Source organism: Meriones unguiculatus, chromosome 1 (genome assembly GCF_030254825.1).
Source record: "Meriones unguiculatus strain TT.TT164.6M chromosome 1, Bangor_MerUng_6.1, whole genome shotgun sequence".
Classification (NCBI taxonomy): Eukaryota; Metazoa; Chordata; class Mammalia; order Rodentia; family Muridae; genus Meriones; species Meriones unguiculatus.
In genome coordinates this window covers 159,721,901-159,742,536 of record NC_083349.1, presented here as the reverse complement: position 1 = coordinate 159,742,536, position 20,636 = coordinate 159,721,901, and the positions used below count along the sequence as shown (strand labels likewise).

The 20,636-nt window shown below is 45.2% G+C and overlaps 1 protein-coding gene across 12 annotated transcripts in view; it reads right to left on the bottom strand.

Moving 5' to 3' along the window:
- The window catches only part of Ilf3 (interleukin enhancer binding factor 3), a 41,565-nt gene that overhangs the window by 16,275 nt on the left and 4,654 nt on the right, over positions 1 to 20,636 (bottom strand). For 8 of the 12 annotated variants that reach the window (XM_021643774.2, XM_021643781.2, XM_021643780.2 and 5 more), the window contains exons 2-4: positions 1,048 to 1,145; positions 689 to 727; positions 74 to 303 (exon numbers count right to left, since the gene is read on the bottom strand). In XM_021643774.2, the coding sequence (XP_021499449.1) occupies positions 74 to 303; positions 689 to 727; positions 1,048 to 1,050 (272 nt within the window). In that variant the 5' untranslated portion in view covers positions 1,051 to 1,145. Of the gene's footprint in view, positions 1 to 73; positions 319 to 688; positions 728 to 1,047; positions 1,146 to 20,636 lie in introns of all 12 variants that reach the window. The other 4 variants (XM_021643777.2, XM_021643783.2, XM_021643776.2 and 1 more) reach the window with 2 other exon arrangements.

The window sequence follows — 20,636 nt, the reverse complement described above, 5'->3', positions numbered from 1 at the left end:
GCCCTCCTCAACAAACATACACACATATACAAACACATACATATGAGAGACAGATAGACAGACAGAGACTTACCCAGTCCCTTCTTTGCTCTCATCATCTGGGGGTGTGTCCATATTTTCTGCCTCAGCAAGCTCACTGCTGCCCTTCTCCTGCTCATCAATCCAGTCAGAGACAGCCTTGAGGGCCCGCTCAGTGTGGGACACCATGTTCTGTACAGCCTCCAGCTCTTCTTGCGTAGGGTACACTGAAGAATGCTTTGCCATCACATGGCGATCATCATTCACAAAAATTCTCATGGGACGCTGGAAATGCGAAAACTACGCTAAAAATGATGCAAGGACAGCCAGCAGCCCACGCCTCGCCACTCAGTATCATTCCATCCTTCAGAAGACAGACTAAGGGAACATGACCCAGGAGCTGAGAGGAGACTCTCCACGCAGCAACAGGAAGTGGGCACTTTACGTATCGCTATACTACAGTAGTCCCCCCTTATCCGCGGGGTACACATTCTAAGACCCCAGTAGATGTGTTAAACCGCGGATAGCACCAAAACCAGTATGGTTGGGTTTGACCTCTACGCACACAGGTATGGTAGTTTAATCAGTCAATCAGGCACAGGAAGGGTAACTTTAGACAGGACGGAATGTGAATGTGGTCTCCCTCCAAGTAGCTGATCGTCCTACTCACCCTTCTTCTTCTTGTGATGAAGTGATGATGATACAATGCCTACGTGATGAGATGAAGTGAGGTGAATGACGCAGGCATCAGGACGTGCACAATTTAAAACTTAGCAATTTTTTCTTTCTGGAAATTTCCACTTAATACTTTCAGACCGCGGTGGACCGCAGGTAACTGAAACCGCGGGAATTGAGAACACGGCTAAGGGGGGACTACTGTATTCACATCGTGACACGTAATTACTTTAGAGAATTCAAAATGTCTAAGATAAAATGCTAACAGCATAAAATCCTTTGGGAACATGCTATGGGCATCTTCATACATAAGTGAAGAAAAAGTGTCTATGAGCAAAGAAAAAACTGTCTTACCATTTTTCCTTCCTTTTTCCTTGTAGTGTCTGGAAATCAGCCTTGGCTTATCTTTTCAAATTGTGACAGTTCCTTGGTGTTAGCAATACTTCAACTATCTATAAGATCAGAAAACCTTTTTAGTTTCCAATACCGCAGAGATGGATGGGCTCCGCAGCTAAATACTTGGGAGCAGGGATGAAGTTGCTGGCTCACAAAGGGCCTGCTCACAGCAGGCCACATCTGTGTTCCTAGGTAGCCAAGCCAAGTCACCAAACTCACTCCAATTTCCCTTGATAAGAAAACAGCAGACTTCCAGAGGACAGATCTCAATTTAACCACACATTAAGGGGGTTTCTGTTACCCTGTGGTCCCTGTTGCATTTCTTCCCAGTTAGCATGCAAGAGGGGGGCTACAGTGCAAATGGGGGCAGGTGGTAGTAGTCAGGGTTTTCTGTAGCATAGATTGGCCCCAACTCCAAATCCTTATCTGTCCACCTTTAAGCCTAGCTTGGATTCTCACAGTTCTGGAAGCAAATAGGGACTCCCATGCTGGGCATGTGCTCTACCACTGCTCTACCCCTCAATCCTAACGTGCAGATTTTGCAAGTGTGTCGTATATGCATAAAGTCTTTTGGTAGGCACACATGGAGAACAGAGGCAGGACTGATGTCCTGCTCTATCATTTCCCACTTCCCCCCTTGCAATAGGGCCTGTACCAAACATAGAGCTAGGTTGGTATCAGAAAGCTCCCAGGATCCTCCTGTTTCTGCCTCACCCAAACACTTGAGTTGCATGAGGCCACGTACAGTTTTTTACAGAAACAATGGGAAATCTTTTTTGTTTTTGTTTTTCAAGGCAAGGTTTCTTTGTGTAGTCCTGGCTGTTCTTGAACTCAGAGGTCTGCCTGCCTCTGCCTCCCACGTGCAAGGATTAAAGGCCTGCACCACCACTGCCCAGCAAACACTAGGAATTCTAACTCAGGTCTTCACACGTATACAGCAAGCATTCTTATCCATCAGACCTTCTCCCCAATCCCAGGGCAGGTTTTTCAAGGCAGGAACTTCTATAGCTCAGGCTGGCCTCAAATGCAGAATAAAGATGACCTTGAATTCCTGATTCTCTACTATTTCTACCTTCCAAATGCTAGATTACAGGTACTTGCCACAGAAATCACACTTTTATGTAGTTTGTAGTTCGGGACTCAAATACAGGAAGGAACTCATATAAGCTAGGCACATGCTCATTTCACTGGCTGTACTCCAACACCAAAGCATACCGGCTTTATAAATAAACTAGAGCAGGAGGTGAAACAGAGGTTGCTCAGTAACAGAGCATGTGCTTAACATACTGCAGGCACTGGGTGTTACCCCCAACATCAAAACCAAAAAGATAATGTAAGCTAGAAACGGTGGCTATCGTAACTGATGGAGGAAGAGGTAAGACTATCTGGAGCAAGGACAGAATAAGCTACACAACATCCTTGTCTAAAAACAAAGAAGGGGGTAGACAAGATGGATCGATGGGTAAAGGGCTCTTGCCACCAAGCCTGATGATCTGCGTTCAAAACCTATGACACACACAGTGGAAGAGAACCAACTACATTCCACAGGTTGTCCTGACCACCACATGTGTTACATGCCCCCCATGCACACAAATAAATGTAATAAATATTTTTTGAAAATCCAAAGAATAAAAACATAAGATTAACAAGCTACCAAAAATGTTGTGGGTAGAAATGCTCATCAAAATGTGAGTGTAATAAACTGCATTGAAAAAAAAATTTTGAGTGTTATTCCCAGCACCTGGTGAGAACTGAGGGGGGAGAGTACAGTGAGATGAAGGCTAAACTGGGTCTATATAGTTCCAGGCCAGTCAAAGCTATGAAAGGGAGAAGAGGAGATAAAGAAAAGGAGAGAAATAAATTAAAAAGGGAAACAGCTGGACTTGGTGGCACACATCTTTAAACCCAGGACTCAGGGGACAGAGGCAGGCAGATCTCTTTGAGTTTGAGGCCAGCTTGGTCTACAGAGCAAATCCAGGACAGCCAAGAGAAACCCTGCCTCAGGTGGTGGCGGCACACATGCCTTTAATCCCAGCACTCAGGGAGACAGAGACAGGTGGATCTACAGTCATCGGAGTCTACACAGGATAGCCAAAGGCTACACAGAGAAGAAACTCTGTGTATGGATTTGGGGGGGGGGGGTGTGGGTGGGGCTGTGCTTGTACTACTCCCAGTAGTCCCTGCACTCAAGAAACAGAGGCAAGGGGTGTGTAAGTTTAGGCCAGCCTAGGCTCCACAGAAAAATCTTATCTCAATAAGCAAACAGGGCAAGAGATGGTTAGTGGGTAAGAGCATGAACACTTGCAGTTGAATGCCCAAAACTCATGAGGGAAAGCCTGTATGTAACTCCAGCACTGTGTGCATCAGAGACAGGAGAGGAGGATGGCTGACTGAAGATTTCTACTCATAGTCTAGCCTCAGATTCACCTGTGTAAACCTGTGTAAAGACTAAAAGTGTGATAGAGCAGGACACACAAACTATCTTCCTCTGGCCTTGTCTTCTTACAGACATGCACACATACCACACATACAAATCAAAGACACACATAAAAATGTTTGGAAAAGGAAAAAAAGTAGGAGTGTTGGCCCTTGAGAACACTAAAGAGGTAAGAGAAAGACATGAGGTCTCAAAGAGCTTCTGCCACATGGAAAAGTAATGAGTGTTCTCAGCCTTGGTCAGAGAAGCGTCTGTCTGCAGTGGACCTGAGTTAATGCAGACTCATAACCAGTTTAAGGGCTGAAAGTAAGTGCTTACTGAGTGCTTGGAGGTAAATGGAACTTCTATTCACTGACTCCAAGTTCACAGAAGACAGGGCAGAGAGAATCCTAGGAGCTGAAGGATGTGGTAAGAATGCTGTGAAAGCATGTTTTCTGGATATGACCTTGACACTGCACTACTGACCTCACAGCAGCTGGGGCTAATTGCACAGGACCTATACTACTTAGGGCCTGCCAACATTTTAGCATGGATGAAGGAGGGGCTTACAGGCCCCACCCTAGCTGGGGAGCTTTTGGTAGTTAATGGCTGCTGAGGGAGAGGGAGTCATTTTCTTCAGTGCTGCAGCCATTGGTAAGCTGTCCATGCTCTAGTATGAAACACAGACACACTTATACAGACACACTTATACAAGCAACCCTAATTAAAGGCAATGGGCAACAAAACAAACAAACAAACCTGCCAGGCGGGAGAGGTACACTACTTGGGAGGTGCACCTTGTCTACAAAGTAAGTTCCAGAACAGCCAAGGCCACACAGAGAAACCCTATCTTGAAAAGCCAACAAAACAAACAAACAAACAAACTTAAGGCAAGAAGGGACTTCAAAAGGATTCAGTAGGAAAGTGACAGGGTGATGGAGTGAGAATAGTCAAAATATATTAAATACATGTACATAACTGTTGAAAAACTACAAAAATAAATTTCCAAGAGGAGCCAGCAGGGTGGCTCAGAGGGTAAGAGTACAAAACCAATTCCTCCTGCAAACAGTCCTCTGAACCTCCTCAGGTATGACATGTGGCCCCCAACCCTGCAATTAAAAAATTAAGGCAATTAAGAGACAAAGTTAAGAGCACTGCCTGCTCTTCCAGAGGTCCTGAGTTCAATTCCTGGCAACCACATGGTGGCTCACAACCATGTATACTGGGATCTGATGCCCTCTGCTGGTGTGCAGGTAGAACACTCACACATAAAATAAATAAATCTTTAAAAAATTATTTAAGGAAGGAAAAGAAAAGACAGAAATAGGTGCACCAAGTAGATAACTTCCATGGTCATAACTTTGGAAAACATACCCAAATGAGCAACACAGCCTTCACAGAAAGGAAAAAAAAAATCACTACATACTCAACTCTCTAAGCAACATGCAAACCACAACCTATGCAACTTCTGTGCAACTGTCCACCAATCAACAGCTCTGCCCCTCCCCAGCACCAACTCTGCTTCCTTCCAGCCATAATAGTTGTAAGACACACTGCAGGCACCACCCTTAAAAGACAAACTGTAAGACTGGCCAAAGAGACAGTCCCAAAGGGCTTCAGAACTGCCTAGCAATTAACACTGCCAAGTTAAAAAACTAAACTAGCACCACAGAGTGGGAGTTGAGAGTGCTGCTTCTGCAGAGGTGGCTACCAGGAAAGAGAAGCAAGGCTTCATAGGAGAACAGTAGGGGAAGGGAGTACAGAAGTGTGGGATGATTAAGAGAGAAAAGAGCAAGCCTAGGCTGTAACTGCTCCTAAGCAGCCACAGGTGAGAGGGGCCACAGCCCAGAGACTTTGGAGTTGGCCTGTCTGACATTCATCTTTCTATAGTTTCCTTCTTGTCCTTGCAGCACAGAAGCACCCCTGAACACCACTTCAAAAAGCTAAGCAGGTCAGACTATGTAAGCCACAAAGCCCAATTCCCTCTAGACCCCAAAATGGTAGTGGCTCCTACTCCTTATAGTGGTACTGTCACCAACTGATTCACATTCTTCCCATGTAAAGGAAGAAATTGGAACTCAACTGGAAGTCAACTATACATGGCTGTGTTGCTAAAGGATACCTAGGCACAGCTATAATTTCAGCACGTGGGAGATAGACAGGAGAATCAGGACCCTGTTCTAAGCAAACCTAGGTTAAGAGAAAACCTATCTCAAAAGCCAATACTTGAGAGCTGGAGAGTCAGCTTTGTGGTTAAGATGGCTTCTCTTGCAAAGAACTGGAGTTCAACTCTTAGCACCCATATTGAATGGCTTACACCACCCTCCTGTAAACGCAGCTTCAAGGGATCTGGGAGTACAGACGCCTGTACTCCTACCTACCCACATACTGACACACACATACACACTTAAGTAAAAAAAAAGTAATGCTTAGAAGATGAAACAATCAATGACTCAAGTTAGACAGGTACAATGGAGCACACCTTTAATCTCAGCACTTGGGAGGCAGAGACAAGTGGATCTCTGTGCACTTAAGACTAACCTGGTCTACACAGCAGACAGGAAGATGTACAGAGACACTGTCTCAAAAAAAAAAAAAAAAAAGACCCAAGTTCAGTTCCCAGCACCCATACCAGGCAGCTCACACCCTCTTAACTCCAGCTCCAGGGGATCCAAAGTCCTTCCTACAGGCTCCACAGGTACCTGCACAAAGTGCACATATAACACACACACACACACACACAATTCTTTTTTTTAAAAAAAAGGACCTTTAGGCTGTAGAGATGACTCAGAGGTTAAGAGCACTGACTGTTCTTGCAAAGGTCCTGAGTTCAATTCCCAGCAACCACATGGTGGCTCACAACCATTTATAAGGAGGTCTGGAGCCTTCTTCTGGCATGCAGGCAGGATACTGTATAAACGATATATAAATCTTTTTTAAAAAAGGACCTTTAATCCAGTACCCGGGAAGCAAAGGCAGGTGGATCTCTGAATTTCAGGCCAGGCAGAGCTACACAGTAAGATACTATCTAAAAAAAAAAAGAGCAAACAAAAAAAGAATTATGGTGCCTCAAGCTGTGGGAAGGGGAAGAATAACTTGATCTACGTGTTAACACCTAGTTCAGACAAACATATGGCTGAAATTACCACATTCTTGATGTTTCCCGGAAATACTCCAGGAAGAAAATACAAAAGGATAAGTAAAGCTGCAAGGCACCGGGCAGGGCTGAAGCTAGGAGATGAATGTCCTGGGGCTCATTTCTTTAAAAAGTTCCAAGATAGATCTTCTGTTATACTTTATAGTACTGGACATAAATAAAAACCTGGGCCGTGGGCATACTGGGCAAGTGCCTTACCACTAGCCATGCCATGCCCTGGCCCTTTTTTACTTTTTGAGAAAACCATGCCCCTAGATGGACCTTGAACTCTCCTGCGCTAGCCACCCAAAGTGCTGGGGCTACAGGTGTGTAACAGGGCACACCACTAGTTACTCTTAATTACTTATTTATTTCATGTGTCTTTAGTGGAGCTGACAGGAGGTGGGCACATATGCATGCCACAGTGTGCCTATGGTGGTAAGGTTTACAGCAAAAGATGGTTCTTCCTTCCACCATGTGGGCCCTGAGGATAAACTCAGGTCATCAGGTATGACAAGAGGTATCTTACACACTGGGCCATCACACCAGCCCAACTAGTTTATAGTTTACTGCTTAATAAACCTTGGGGTTTTGTTTTGTTTTTGTTTTTGTTTTCTGAGACAGGGTTTCTCCGTGTAGTCTTGGCTGTCCTAAACTTGCTTTGTAGACCAGGCTGGCCTTGAAATCACAGAGATCTACCTGCCTCTACCTCCCTGAGGGCTGGGATTACAGGCATGCACCACTGCACCAGGCACGGTATTTTTGATAAAGCACAGCCAGTGGATTCTGCCAGGCACAGGAAATGCCAAGGGCTTAAGAGTCAGACATCAGCTGCAGCTAGATTTCACCCCAAGTCCCATGCACACCTCTAACAATCAAGCCAAATCTTTGTCAAATCTCATGAATCATGATCATGAAGCTTCCATGTGAAGTGCATTTAAGCAGGCTGGAGAGGTAGCTTGGCCATAAGTGCTGCCCTTCCAAAGAACCCCAGTTCAATTCCTAGCACTTTCATGGTAGCTCACAACCCCTTCTGTAGTTCCAGTTCCAGGTAAATCTACCCTCTTCTGGCCTCCTCAGGCAGCAGCAGACCCAATCACACACACACACACAGGCAGATACTAACACACATTTCCTTGTGTATGCTTATGAGTAGCAGTGTGCAGGCACAGCAGATGGAGTCAGCCAAGTAAGTTGGGCTTCCTATCCAGGGAGCCCCAGGAATCTTCCTGTCACCACTTCCCAGAACTGGGATTACAAGCAAGTGACACTAGACCTGGCTTTTTTATTTGGTTGGTTGGTTGGTGGTTTTCTGTTTTGTTTGGGAGCCAGGGTTTCTTCTCTGTGTAGCCCTGGCTATCCTGGAACTTGATTTGTAGACCAGACTAGCCCAGAATTCACAGATATCAGCCTGCCTCTGTCTCCCAGGTGCTAGGCAAAAAGGCCTGTGCCACCATGCCCAGCTGGCTTTTTTTGTAATTAGGTTTATTCATTTCATTTTATGTGTATAAGTGTTTTTGCCAAATGTGTGTATGTGCAGCATGTAAATGCCTGGTGATCAAGGAGGTAAGAACAGAGCACCAGATCCCCTAGAACTGGAGTTGTAGATGATTGTGAACATCCAATTTGAGTGATGGGAAGCAAACCCAGGACCTCTCCAAGAGCTACAAGTGCTCTTAACCACTGAGCCAGGCCTCCAGCCCCCAACCTGGCTTTAAAACAAACAAACAAACAAACAAACAAACAAACAAACTTGTTCTGGGGACTAAAGTCAGTTTCTCCTTGCTGGAACTTTACCAACAGAGGCATTTTTCCAGGCCCCAAAGCCATATTTATTTGTTTGTTTGTTTATTTGTCTTTTTATTTTATTTTATTAATTACACTTTATTCACTTTGTATCCCCCCACAAGCCCCTCCCTCCTGCCCTCCCAATCGTACCTTCCCTCCCCCTTCTCCATCCATGCCCCTCCCCAAGTCCACTGATAGGGGAGGTCTTCCTCTCCTTCCTTCTGATCCTAGTCTATCAGATCTCAACAGGAGTGGCTGCATTGTCTTCCTCTGTGGCCTCTTAGGGAAGGTGATCAAATAGCAGGCCAATCAGTTCATGTCAGAGGCAGTCCCTGTTCCCTTGGACACTGAACTGCCATGGGCTACATTCTTGCAGGAGTTCTAGGTTATCTCCATGCATGGTACTTGGTTGGAGTATGAGTCTCAGAAAAGACCCTGTGCTCAGATTTTTTTGGTTCTTCTGCTCTCCTTGTGGAGCTCCTGTCCTCTCCAGATCTTACATTTCCCACTTCTTTCATAAGATTCCATGCACTCTGCCCAACAGTTGGCCATAAGTCTCAGCATCTGCTTTGATAGTTTGCAGGGCAGAGCCTTTCAGAGATCCTCTGTGGCAGGTTCCTAGCTTGTTTCCTGTTTTCTTCTTCTTCTGATATCGATCCTCTTTGCCTTTTGGGATGGGGATTGAGCATTTTAGCCAGAGTACAAGTATTTATCATGCATCTTTTCTATGTCAGGACTAGGTCAGAAGGTAGGTCAATGACAGATGAGGTAGACTAGTCCCCTGTTCCTAGGGCCCTAATCACCTAGTCCACTATAAAAGAGAGAAATCTTCCTCCCCTACATATGCAATTTGGTGCCAGAACAAAGGCTTCACCCCACACTGGTCTCTGGAACAGGCCCTTTACCCTTTATTCATTGGGTACAACATCAAGGACGGCAGCAGCCCAGCATTCTGTCTTCTCACCAGCATCCCATGGCTGCACCCACCTTTAAATCCCCAGGGCTATAAGGGTTATGGCTCATGCCTGTCACCCCAACTCTTGAAAAACTGAGACTCCAAGTGCAAGTCTAGCCAGAGACATGGAACCTCGTGTAAAAGACTCAATTGGTACAGGCTTTCCACACGAAGCCCTGAGTTCCATCCCAGCATGAACATGACATGCTGACACACACCTTGAAGTCCAGAACTTAGGAGGAGGCAAAAAGTCATCCTCTCCTACATAAGGTTGAGGCCAACCTGGGTTATAAGAGACTTTGTCCAACAACAACAACAAAAACCAAACTTGAATGCTAGGACAAGTTCAGAACAGGGTTAAGAATGGTTGCAAAGGCCACTTGGCATACAAACACCAGGGGATTTTCTGGGGCTAGAGTGCATGCAAAGTTCAAAATCACCACATGGCATATACAAGGACTGCGTGTCACTTCAAAAGAACAGAAGTAGGCAGGAGAGATAGTTCAGCAGCTAAGAGCGCTTGCTGCTCTTGCAGAGGACCTCAGTGTCTGTATTCCAGTTAGACCATACAGATCCACATTAGGTGACTCATAACTACCAAGAATACAGCTCCAGAAGAGCCAACACCCTCTTCTGGCCTCTCAGTTACCAGCATACATGTAGCATATACTCTCACCAACATAGACCACACATAAATATACTTTGGACACAGGCCCAGAGTGTTGACCCAAGTCAGTAATGTAATCGCAATGCCCTGAAGGCTGCAACTAGAGTTCATTTGGGGACCAGCTTCGGCATCCTGGAAAAAGAGAATGGGAGGGGAGGGAGAAAGAGGGAAAGAGGGAGAAAAAACAGCCAAGGGGAGAGGGAGATGGCTCAGTGGGTAAAGGACCTTGCCATACAACCCAAGCCTGACAACCTGAGTTCAATCCACCTAACTACAAGGAATCCCCTTGGGTTGCCCTCTGATCATCACATGTGTCATGCTACACTTATACCCTTCCCAAACATCATAGAGTGACATGCACAATAACATGGATATTTTAATTTAAAAAAATCAAATTAAGTCTCCTATCCAAGCCTCTCGAGGAAAAAAAAAAAAAAAAGGTCTTTGTTCACAGGCTGGGGCCACAGAGACTTCTGAGGTGCACCAATGGCCCCAAGTGTTGCTGCTGCAGAGATTGTGGCCCTGGTTCTGGACAAGACTTAAAGCCCTTGGATAACAACTATTGATGCTAAGCTTTAATGATAGGGTATTTATTCTAGCCACATTTTTCATCTTAGGAGACATTATAAAATATCACTGGGATAAAGAAGAACCTGTAAACAATCTAAGTCTGCAGAGATGGCTCAGCAGTGAGTTAAGAGCACTTGCTGCTCTTGCAGAAGACCCAGGTTCACTTCCAAGTACCAACATGATGGCTCACAGCCACCTGTACCTCTAGATCCAAGGGATCCAACATCCTCTTCTGGCATCTGCAAGCACTGCACACACATGGTACACATACATGCAGATGAAATACCCATACAAAAATTTTTTAATGATAGCCTGTCTCAAAAAAAAAAAAAAAAAAATTAAGAAAACACCCCAAGCCAGGCACAGGCATGGTGTGGTACATGCCTATAATCCCAACATTCAGGAAGCAGAGAGAGGCAGTTCTGTGAGAGTTAGAGGCCAGCCTGGTCTACAAAGTGAGTCCAGGACAGCAAAGGCTACACAGAGAAACCCTGTGGAGAGAGAGAGAGAGAGAGAGAGAGAGAGAGAAAAGAAAACACCATCCCAAATTAGAACCCCTGCTCCTTGGTTTTAAATACATCATAAAAACTGAAAAATTATTCCCAGCAACCACATGGTGGCTTATAACCATCTATAATGAAATCTGGTATACTCTTTTGGCCTGCAGTTATACATGCAGACAGAGTACTGTATAAATAATAAATGAATCTAGAAGAAGAAGAAGAGGAAGAGGAAGAGGAAGAGGAAGAAGAAGAAGAAGAAGAAGAAGAAGAAGAAGAAGAAGAAGAAGAAGAAGAAGAAGAAGAAGAAGAAGAAGAAACTGAAAACTGGAGGTACTGGGAGAGATGACTCACTGGGGCAGATGTGTATCCATGCAGGTATGAGGGCCTAAGTTTAAAATCCATCATGCAAGAAGCTGGGCATGGCTGCACCTACCTTTAAATCCCAGTGCTGCCCGAGGTTAACACAGGAGAGTCTCAGGGCTTGCTGGCTGCCAGCCTACCTCCACGTTCAGAGAAGCCCTTTTCAAAGGAAATAAGGTGCAGAGTGGACAGAACACTTGATATCCTCATCTGCCCTCTGCACCCACATGTCAGGCATGCACACACATACACTACACTCAAACATAGACAAACACACAACAAGTTATCTTTTTAAATGAAGAACTGGAAGATGGCCCAGGTGCTTGCTGTGAATGCACGAGGCCTGAGTGTGGACCCTCATCACCCACATCAGTTAAGCACCCGGGAGGGAAGACAGGCACATTCCTGATGTTGGCTAGGAGTTCTCAGTCTAGCAGAAAGAGCAAGTGCTAGGTTCTGTGAGTGACAATGTTGCAAAAATTATGGTAGAAAAACTGAAGGTGGTAACTTTACACTAGCCCCCAGCCTTCACATGCATCTATCAGTGAGCAAACACACAAACACACACACAGCCTAAGGAAATAAAAATGGGAGAACTCTGAGGACTGACGGATGGACAGAACCTACAGATGGTGTACAGTGGCGTACAGTGTAAGACTCCAGCACATCCATAAGGATGTAAGTGAGCAACCTCAGCTGTGCTTCCTCAGACAGGAAGTTCTCTGTTGCAAACCTGTTTTGTCTGTTTGAACATTTTTACATACAAGTTACAAAACTACACATAAAAGGGATTCAGCACCACCAAATACAAAACTAGAAGCCCCAAAAGATAACAAAAAGAGGAAAACAACTCACTACACTCTATTCTGAATGCTTTTTAGGTACAAGAGGACAGTTAGCCCAGAAGATTGAAAGACTTTTTTTGAGTGGAAGGGGGCAGTTCGAGATAGGGTTTTTCTGTGTAGCCTTAGCTGTCCTGGACTTGCTTTGTGGACCAGAGAGCCCTGCCTACCTCTGCCTCCCTGAGTGCTGGGATCACTTTAAACAAGAACACTCTGGAGGCTGTGGCTGATGCTCAGCTGGAGAGCACCAGAACAGCAGCAATGCAGGAGACCCTGGTTCTCACCCCAGCACTGCATGAACTGGGTGTGGTGACACCAGCCTGTAATCCCAGCACTTGAAAGGTACACGTTCAGTAAGGCAGGCTTCAAGGCCAGCCTTGGCTACACAGTTGAAACACTATGGGAAGGAGAGAGGAAGAAAGAAGAGAGGGGGAAAGAAACATGAACCTCCTCTAACCACCAAGAATCAAGATATTCATTGGGTACAACATCAAGGACGGCAGCAGCCCAGCATTCTGTCTTCTCACCAGCATCCAGCAACTTCTGATCACCACAACCAGCACTGAGGAGAAAAAATATGCCTTGACAACATTGGCTGCCCAATTTTATCCTCTGATGCCGCTGATAAGCCCAACAAATTGACTCAGGAAGCTCTATCAGGCTGCCAATGACCACACATGGCCTGCACTGCACTCTCCTGGGCACTCTCCCCTTCAGACTTAACTATGATGGAGATGGCTCCTGATTGAGGTGGACAAAACAAACACAAGGACTAATTCTTTCTAACAATGTCAGAGCTAGGCTTGCTGCAGATCCACCTAGCAAGGCCTCACTATCTCTGTGAGCCCATATCTGCATCTCCCTCCCTCATCTCCTCCTATGCCCCTCTCCAAGTCCATGGATAGGGGAGGTTCTCCTACCCTTCCATCTGACCCTAGCTTATCTGGTCTCATCAGAACTGGCTGCATTGTCTTCTTCTGTGGCTGGCAAGGTTGCTCCCTCCTCCGGGGGGAGGTGATCAGAGAGCTAGCAAATGAGTTCATGTCACAGACAGTCCCTGTTCCCCTTACTAGGGTACCCAATTGGATACTGAGCTGCCATGGGCTACATTCTTGCAGGGGTTCTAGGTTATATCTATGAATGGTCCTTTGTTGGAGTATCAATCTCAAAAAAAGACCCCTGTGCCCAGATATTTTGGTTCTGTTGCTATTCTTGTGGAGCTCCTGTCCTCTCCAGGTCTTACTATCTCCCCCTTCTTTCCTAAGATTCCCTGCACTCTGCCCAAAGTCTGTTTATGAGTCTCAGTGTCTGCTTTGATACAATGCTAAGTAATCTTTCAGAGGTCCTCTGTGGAAGACTCCTGTTCTGTTTCCTGTTTTCTCCTTCCAACGTCCGTCCTGTTTGCCTTTCTGAGTGAGGATTGATCATCTTACCCAGGGTCCTCCTTCCAGCTCATCTTCTTTAGGTGTACAGATTTAAATGAAAGATTCTTAGGTAGAAACAAAATTGGCAAGAGGTCCACAGGCCCTGCCACATCATTCAATACAAAATACACACCTGTATCTAGAACTGGTGCTCAACCTCAGGCACCAGAACACCAACCAGCCTCCCTGAGAAGCCAAGAGACAAGAGAGACATGGAGATTAAGAACTTTCAAGAGAGCCAGGCTTGGAGGCACACACCTTTGATTCTAGCACTCAGGAAGACAGTGGTGGACGGATCTCTGCGTTTGAGGCCAGCCTGGTTTACAAAGGGAGTCCAGGACAGCCAAAGGTGCACAGAGAAATCCTGCCTCGAAAAACCAAACAAACTTCCAATTGGTAGAAACGAAGAATAGGTTCTGTCCCTTTATTCTTGAAGTAAGGCTGCAAGTCTATACTGCAAAGCCTTAAGCCCATGGGGCGCTGACATCGTCAAGCCTTCCCAGACACTATGGGAAGTGGTCCTGAAGTAAGCATGCTCATCTTACAGGAAATGTGGCTTTAAGCTGACAGCACTGCACAGCACTCAGCCGTTCCTTCCTTCACCTTTGGTTTCACCACAGACTCCCCCAAACAATCTGAGAGCAGCCCAGGCAGCTGCCACCAGTCGAAACTGACAAACCTTGCCACTTGAAGAGATCTAAAGCTCTCATGCAAATCACAGTTCTCAAGGCTGCCTCAACTCCCAGCATCCACATAGCAGGTCACAACTGTCTACAACTCCAGTTCCAGGGGATCTGATGTCCTCTTCTGGCTTCTGAAAACACTGTGTGCACTGGGTGCATATACATACATGCATGCAAACACTCAATACACATTAGAAAAGGTAAGTGTTTACAATAAAGTTAAAAACCAAAATCTCAATTCCAATTCTCTCAAGGGGCCCTTGTTCCACCTGCACCAGTTTCAACAGCCATCAAGAATTACCAATAATGACCTTCAAACCTTACTAATTTGAAGGATTGCCCCTTTTAAGGTCTTCCTTCTATTTTTGTTATTAAGACATCCTTTATGAGCTGGGTGTGAAGCAGTCTTGTCAGCTTAAGGCAAGCCTGAGGTGAAAGAGACCTTGTCTCAAAAAGATAGCTGTTGCCCTTACAGTGAGTTCAGTTCCCAGCACCCACATTGATCAGCTCACAACTCACAAGCCCTAGTAACTCTAGCTTCAAGGGGAATCTGTCAGGTATGGTGGCAAAAGCCACACACACACACCCCATTTCTCTATGTACCCTTGGCTGTCCTGGACCTGCTTTGTAGACCATGCTGGCCTCAAACTCAAGAGATCCTCCTGCCTCTGCCTCCCTGGGGTCACAGGCATGAGCCATAGCACCCCGCTGGCAAAAGCCTTTTTATTCCTGGCATTTAGGAAGCAAAGGAAAGCGAATTTGAGACTAGCCAGAGCTACATAAGGAGTTCTAGGCTAACTAGTTACACAACGGATCCAGAAAAAAAGAAGGTGGAGTGGGAACACTGCTCGGTGGCAGAGAGCTTTGCCTACCATATATTAAGACGTTGCACTCAACCTTAATATCCCCAAAATCGACAGGGAAAAAAATCAAAGACTGGAAAGATGGCTCTCGCAGAGGACCAGGGTTCAATTTCTGGCACCCATATGCAGCTCACAACAGTCTATTCCAAGGGAAGACACCGCCTTCTGTCCTCCTTGGGCACTTTACATATCAACTCACAAATACATATATGCAGGCAAAATACTCACACACAAAGCAACATTTTTTTAAAAGAAAGATAAACACAAAGAGGAAAGGAAACAGCTCTAGGTCAGAGCGGTAGAAGGGTCAGGACAACACAGGGCAGTGGCTGTGGTGCAACAGTACACAAGCCTTTTGTGGGCAAAGTAGGTTGGTTTGTTCCCCAGAGCTGCAGAAGAAACCAGTGTGCCTACTACGCTACTCTCAGAACTACAATACTAGAAGTATGATGCAGCAAAATTATCAACTGTTCCTGAACAGAGAAAGGCCACAGTGTTGCAGAAGTATTTAACAAAACTCCAAGGGAGTATAAGGAAACTTCTTCCCAGTGTGTGCTGGCAAGGAGAGGGGAGAGCAAACCACCGTAACTTCTGTACTCAAGGCAGAGGCAACCTGCAGCAAGGCCAGGAATTCTCAGGCTTTGTTAGACAGGAACTCACTGTATAGCCCTGGCTGGCCTGTAACTCACACAGATCTTCTTGCCTTTGTCTCCCAAGTTCTATGATTAAAGGTTTATGCCACTATGCCCAGATAAGATCTTTAAAAAACAAAAAAAAAAACTTTAGTGTTCAATTTACTAAGTTTACTTCTTTGAAATGTGCTTTCTTCTAGTTAAGGAAACAGAACCAACTCTCAAACCATGTTAGTTGCTAACATAGGTGCAATTTCCTACGAAAAAAGGTCACCTTTTCATTTTTCTACAGGTGCTGGTGGTAGTCTTCAGCAAACTGGTAAGAATTCTAGAAGTGAAACACACCCCAATTCTTTGGGTTAGCATTGTTAATAAAATGGAGTCCTGAGCTGGGGAGAAGGCTCAGTGACAAAGTGCTGACTGTGCAAGCATGAGAACCATCTTTGAGTTTCAGATTGCACACAACAGCCCTGTAACCTCAGCACTTGGGAGGCAAGGGATTCCCTGAGCAAAACGGCTGGCTACATTAGCAGATCTGTTCTGGGTTCAACTGAGAAGCTCTGTCTCAGTAAAACAGAGAGAGGAAGACACCTGATTTCAACTTTGGTCCTCCATATTCCCTTGTACACACATGCATGAACACCTACACACCACATGCAAACATACACAAGGGGAAGAGAGGGGAAGAGAATGTTGCCTTGGCTGGGCCCAACAATGGACACAAGAGATCCTCCAGCCCTTAGCCTCCCAAGTAGCTGAGGATGCCTGTCTAGTGTGGTAGAATCTTCACTCTAAAATAACTGCATCTTCACATGTAGCTCCAACAAGCCACGAAGCATAATAGCCTGACCATGGTGTAGTCAAAGAACAGTGTCCAGGGCCTAAGGATCCCACTTGTAACCACGAGCAACTACCCACCCAAATCCAATCACCATGTTAAGAATGTCAGGGGGTGAGGGCATAGCTCAGTGGTAAAGTAAATTAAGAGGCCCTGGTTCAAACCCAACCACTGCAGAAAGGGAATTGCAGGGCTGGGGTGATGGCTCAGTGGGTAAGAGCACTTTTCATTACAAGCACCAGGGCTTGAATCCCTAGCAATGGCCAGGCATGGGGGCAGAGCTCATGTACTTGATGGCCAATCAGTCTGGCGGAAATGGACAGCTGTAGGTTTAGTGAGACCCTGTCTCAAGAAAATAAGGCAAAAAAGTGATACACCAGGGAATGTGATGTCCTCCTCTGGCCTCTGTGGACACATACACAGGTGAAGACACACAGGTGCACACAGGAGCTTACACCTTACAAAAGAAAAGGGAAGCCACTCAGAATGTGTAACTCCATTCTTCTCTCGCCTGGCAGTGCTGCAGCCTCATGTTTCATCCAGAGTAAGAAGCAATGGTGGTTTGTACCTGCATTCACTACAGCATCTGAGGCTGAGGCAGGAGGCTCACAAGTGAAGGACAACCAAATCCTCACAATGATGTAGTCTCAAAAACAAGGCTGGAGAGATAGTTCAGAGGTTAAGAGCACTGGCTGCTGTTCCAGAGGTCCTGAGTTCAATTCCTAGCATCCACTTGGTGGCTCACAACTATCTATAGTGAGATCTGGTATCCTCTTCTGGGGTGCAGGTGTACATGCAGACAGAACACTGTATACATAATAAATAAATTTTAAAAAAAAGAAAAAACAAGGCTCAAGGGCTAGAGAAATGGCTCAGAGGTTAAGGCTGTTCTTCAAAGGTTCCAAGTTCAATTCCCAGCAACTACATGGTGGCTCATCTATAATGAGATCTGGGCCCTCTTCTGGGCAGAATACTGTATAAATAATAAAGATTCTTAAACAAAAAAAAAAACAAGGCTCAAATAGACTTTGTGTTCTACTGTTAATACATAGCATGGGGGGGAGGGGTGTTAACCAGGGGTACCAGAAGGAAGAACACACAAGGGCCAGACCCCAACAACACTATGAAAGGTTGTCTGTAATGGTAACTTTTTTTTCCCATTTTCTTATTCACAGAGATCTGCAAACTAGGCTGTTTATATATATATATATATATATATATATATATATATATATATATATATATATTTTATTTGTGTGTGTGTAGAAAATCCTGCCTTCCAGAACCTGGTGGTGTGTGCCTTTAATCCAGCAGAGGCAGAGGCAGATGGATCTCTGATTCAAGGACAGCCTGGTCTACAAGAGAAACCCTGTCTCAAAAAACTAAATTAAACAAAACAAAAACTCAGTATTTTTGCATTTTATTTCTTTTTAAGTGCATGCACATGCTCCACAATCCACTCACGGAGGTCAGAGGATTCATGCACACGCACAGGTCAGTTTTTTCCTCCCCTACTGCTCGGGCTTGTATACACGTGCTTTTAGCCCTCTAAGCTAACTCACAGGTGCACTTTTTGTTTTTTTTTTCCTTAAAGATTTAGGAGTGTGGTACGCCTGCCCTTAGTCCCAGCACTCAGGAGGCAGAGCAGGTGGATCTCTGTGAGTTAGAGCACAGAGAGCAGCCTCGTCTACAGAGCGGGTTCCAGGACAATCAGGGCTACAGAGGAAAACCCTGTCTCAAAAACCATAAAAAAAAAAAAAATTATCATTTTTGTGGCTGTGTATGCCACATGTATGCAGGTACCAGTAGAGGCCAGGAGACCAGGAGAGGGTGTTGGACCTCTGGAGCTTGACTTTCAGGTAACTGAGTCTCCAGACCTGAGTGCTGGGAACCAAAATAAGAGAGCTCTAAAGCCAGGTGCGGTAGTGCATGCCTGTAATCCTAGCACTCAGGGAGGCAGAGGCATAGATCTCTGAGTTTGAGGCCAGCCTAGTCTACAAAGTGAGTTCATGACAGCCAAAAAAAAAGTCCTGGAGGTGTACAAAGCGTTCTTAACTACTAAGCCCCCATTTTATTTATTTATTTATTTATTTATTTATTTTTGAGGGGGAAGGGGAGATGGATGAAAGTCTCACTATGTATCCCTAGCTGGCCTAGAACTCACTATGAACCAGGCTGATTTCAAACTCACAAGATCCACTTGCCTCTGCTTCCTCCATGCTCAGATTAAACAGATCACTGTACCTACTCACTTTTTTTGAGACTGTCACTTGGTAACTCAGACCAACCTCAAACGACATATCCTGTCTCAGCCTTCAACCCCGTGGACTTTATGGACTTCTGTCACCAGCATTTGGAAGGTAGGAGTGAAGGGTCAGGTCAAGGCCAGCCTGAGCTATATGAGATCTTCGCCTTGTATGTGTAAGGCCCTGGGTTTGATTTTTTAATGGCAGAAGAAAATTAAGTGAATAAACAACAGACTCAAGCAAACACAACAAAAATAACTCCAGCTCCCCTAATCTTCACTCAGCAGATACACATCTTAGTTGTGCAGCTATGGTCAGGGATCCTGTAGTACCTCTGAGAATACTGACTGGAGACCCCCCTCCTACAACACTGCACAAATCCCTGTGCACAGAAATTAGGCAGCTTATTTCTGCACCTACACTCTTGTACCATTTTAAATGGGTCTAATTCTACTCCCCTCCAACTCCCAGGCTCATACCGTCCTTTGCTGCAGCCTCCTGAGACTACAGCCTTGTCATCTGGCTTAGGCTTTTTAAATAAATTATGAATGAAAACAAGAATTAACCTTCAAAACCTCCCAAACAGTACACCCAGAAGCAAATCTAACTAGCAGCATTTCATTCTTTTTTTTTTTTAGATGCTGTTTAGTCACAGTGCCATATTGTTGCTGCTGTTGTTGTTCAAATGATTTTAATTATTGGAATGCACAATTTTTTTAAAAGACCTATTTATTTAATTTATGTATATAGACACTGTTTTCATGCACACCAGAAGAGGAAATCAGATTCCATTGCAGATGGTTGCAAGCCACCATGTGGTTGCTGGGAATTGAACTCAGGACCTCTGGAAGAGCAGCCAGTGCTCTTAACCGCTGAGCCATCTCTCCAGCCCCCAGCATTTCATTCTTTAAAAGCACACACAAGCACCAGGCAGTGGTGACACAGGCCTTTAATCCCAGTACCTGGAAAGCAGAGGCAGACAGATCTCTGTGAGTTTGAGGCCAGCCTGGCTCTACAAAGCAAGTCCAGGACAGCTAGAGCTGTTACAGAAAAACCCTGTCTCAAGGGAAAAAAAGAAAAAAAAAGAAAAACCAGTAAACAAACAAGCAAACAAACCACACACAAGGTACCCATGGCAGCCAGCTATAAATGCCAGAATTTGGGAGGTAGAAGAGTATCAAGAGCTCAGGGCCAGTCCCCATTACACAGCAAGTTGCAAGCCATTCTGAGCTACATGAGACTATCTAAAAACAAGCAAACAAAAAAAATTACACACACACACACACAAAAAAAACAAACATACAGACACTGAGATGAAACCAAGTGTTAGCAGTCATAGAGCAAGCAACAGCAGAGCAAGCAACTTGGAAGACACCAATGATCCACCCACATCTGCTGAGGCAACCAGACCTCACAAAGATGAAATGACAGCTGTGCAGCGTGCCTGAGCACCCAGTCATGCACTCCAAAATTGCCAGTGGAGCCACTTCATACTAACCACCCAGGGTCATACCCAATAGCACACCCTAATGACAGGATACAAAATTAAATGATTCTTGGTGCTTAGAGATGGTCCAGAAGACAATGGCCCTTCAAAGTCAAACATAATGGCCAACGACTGTAT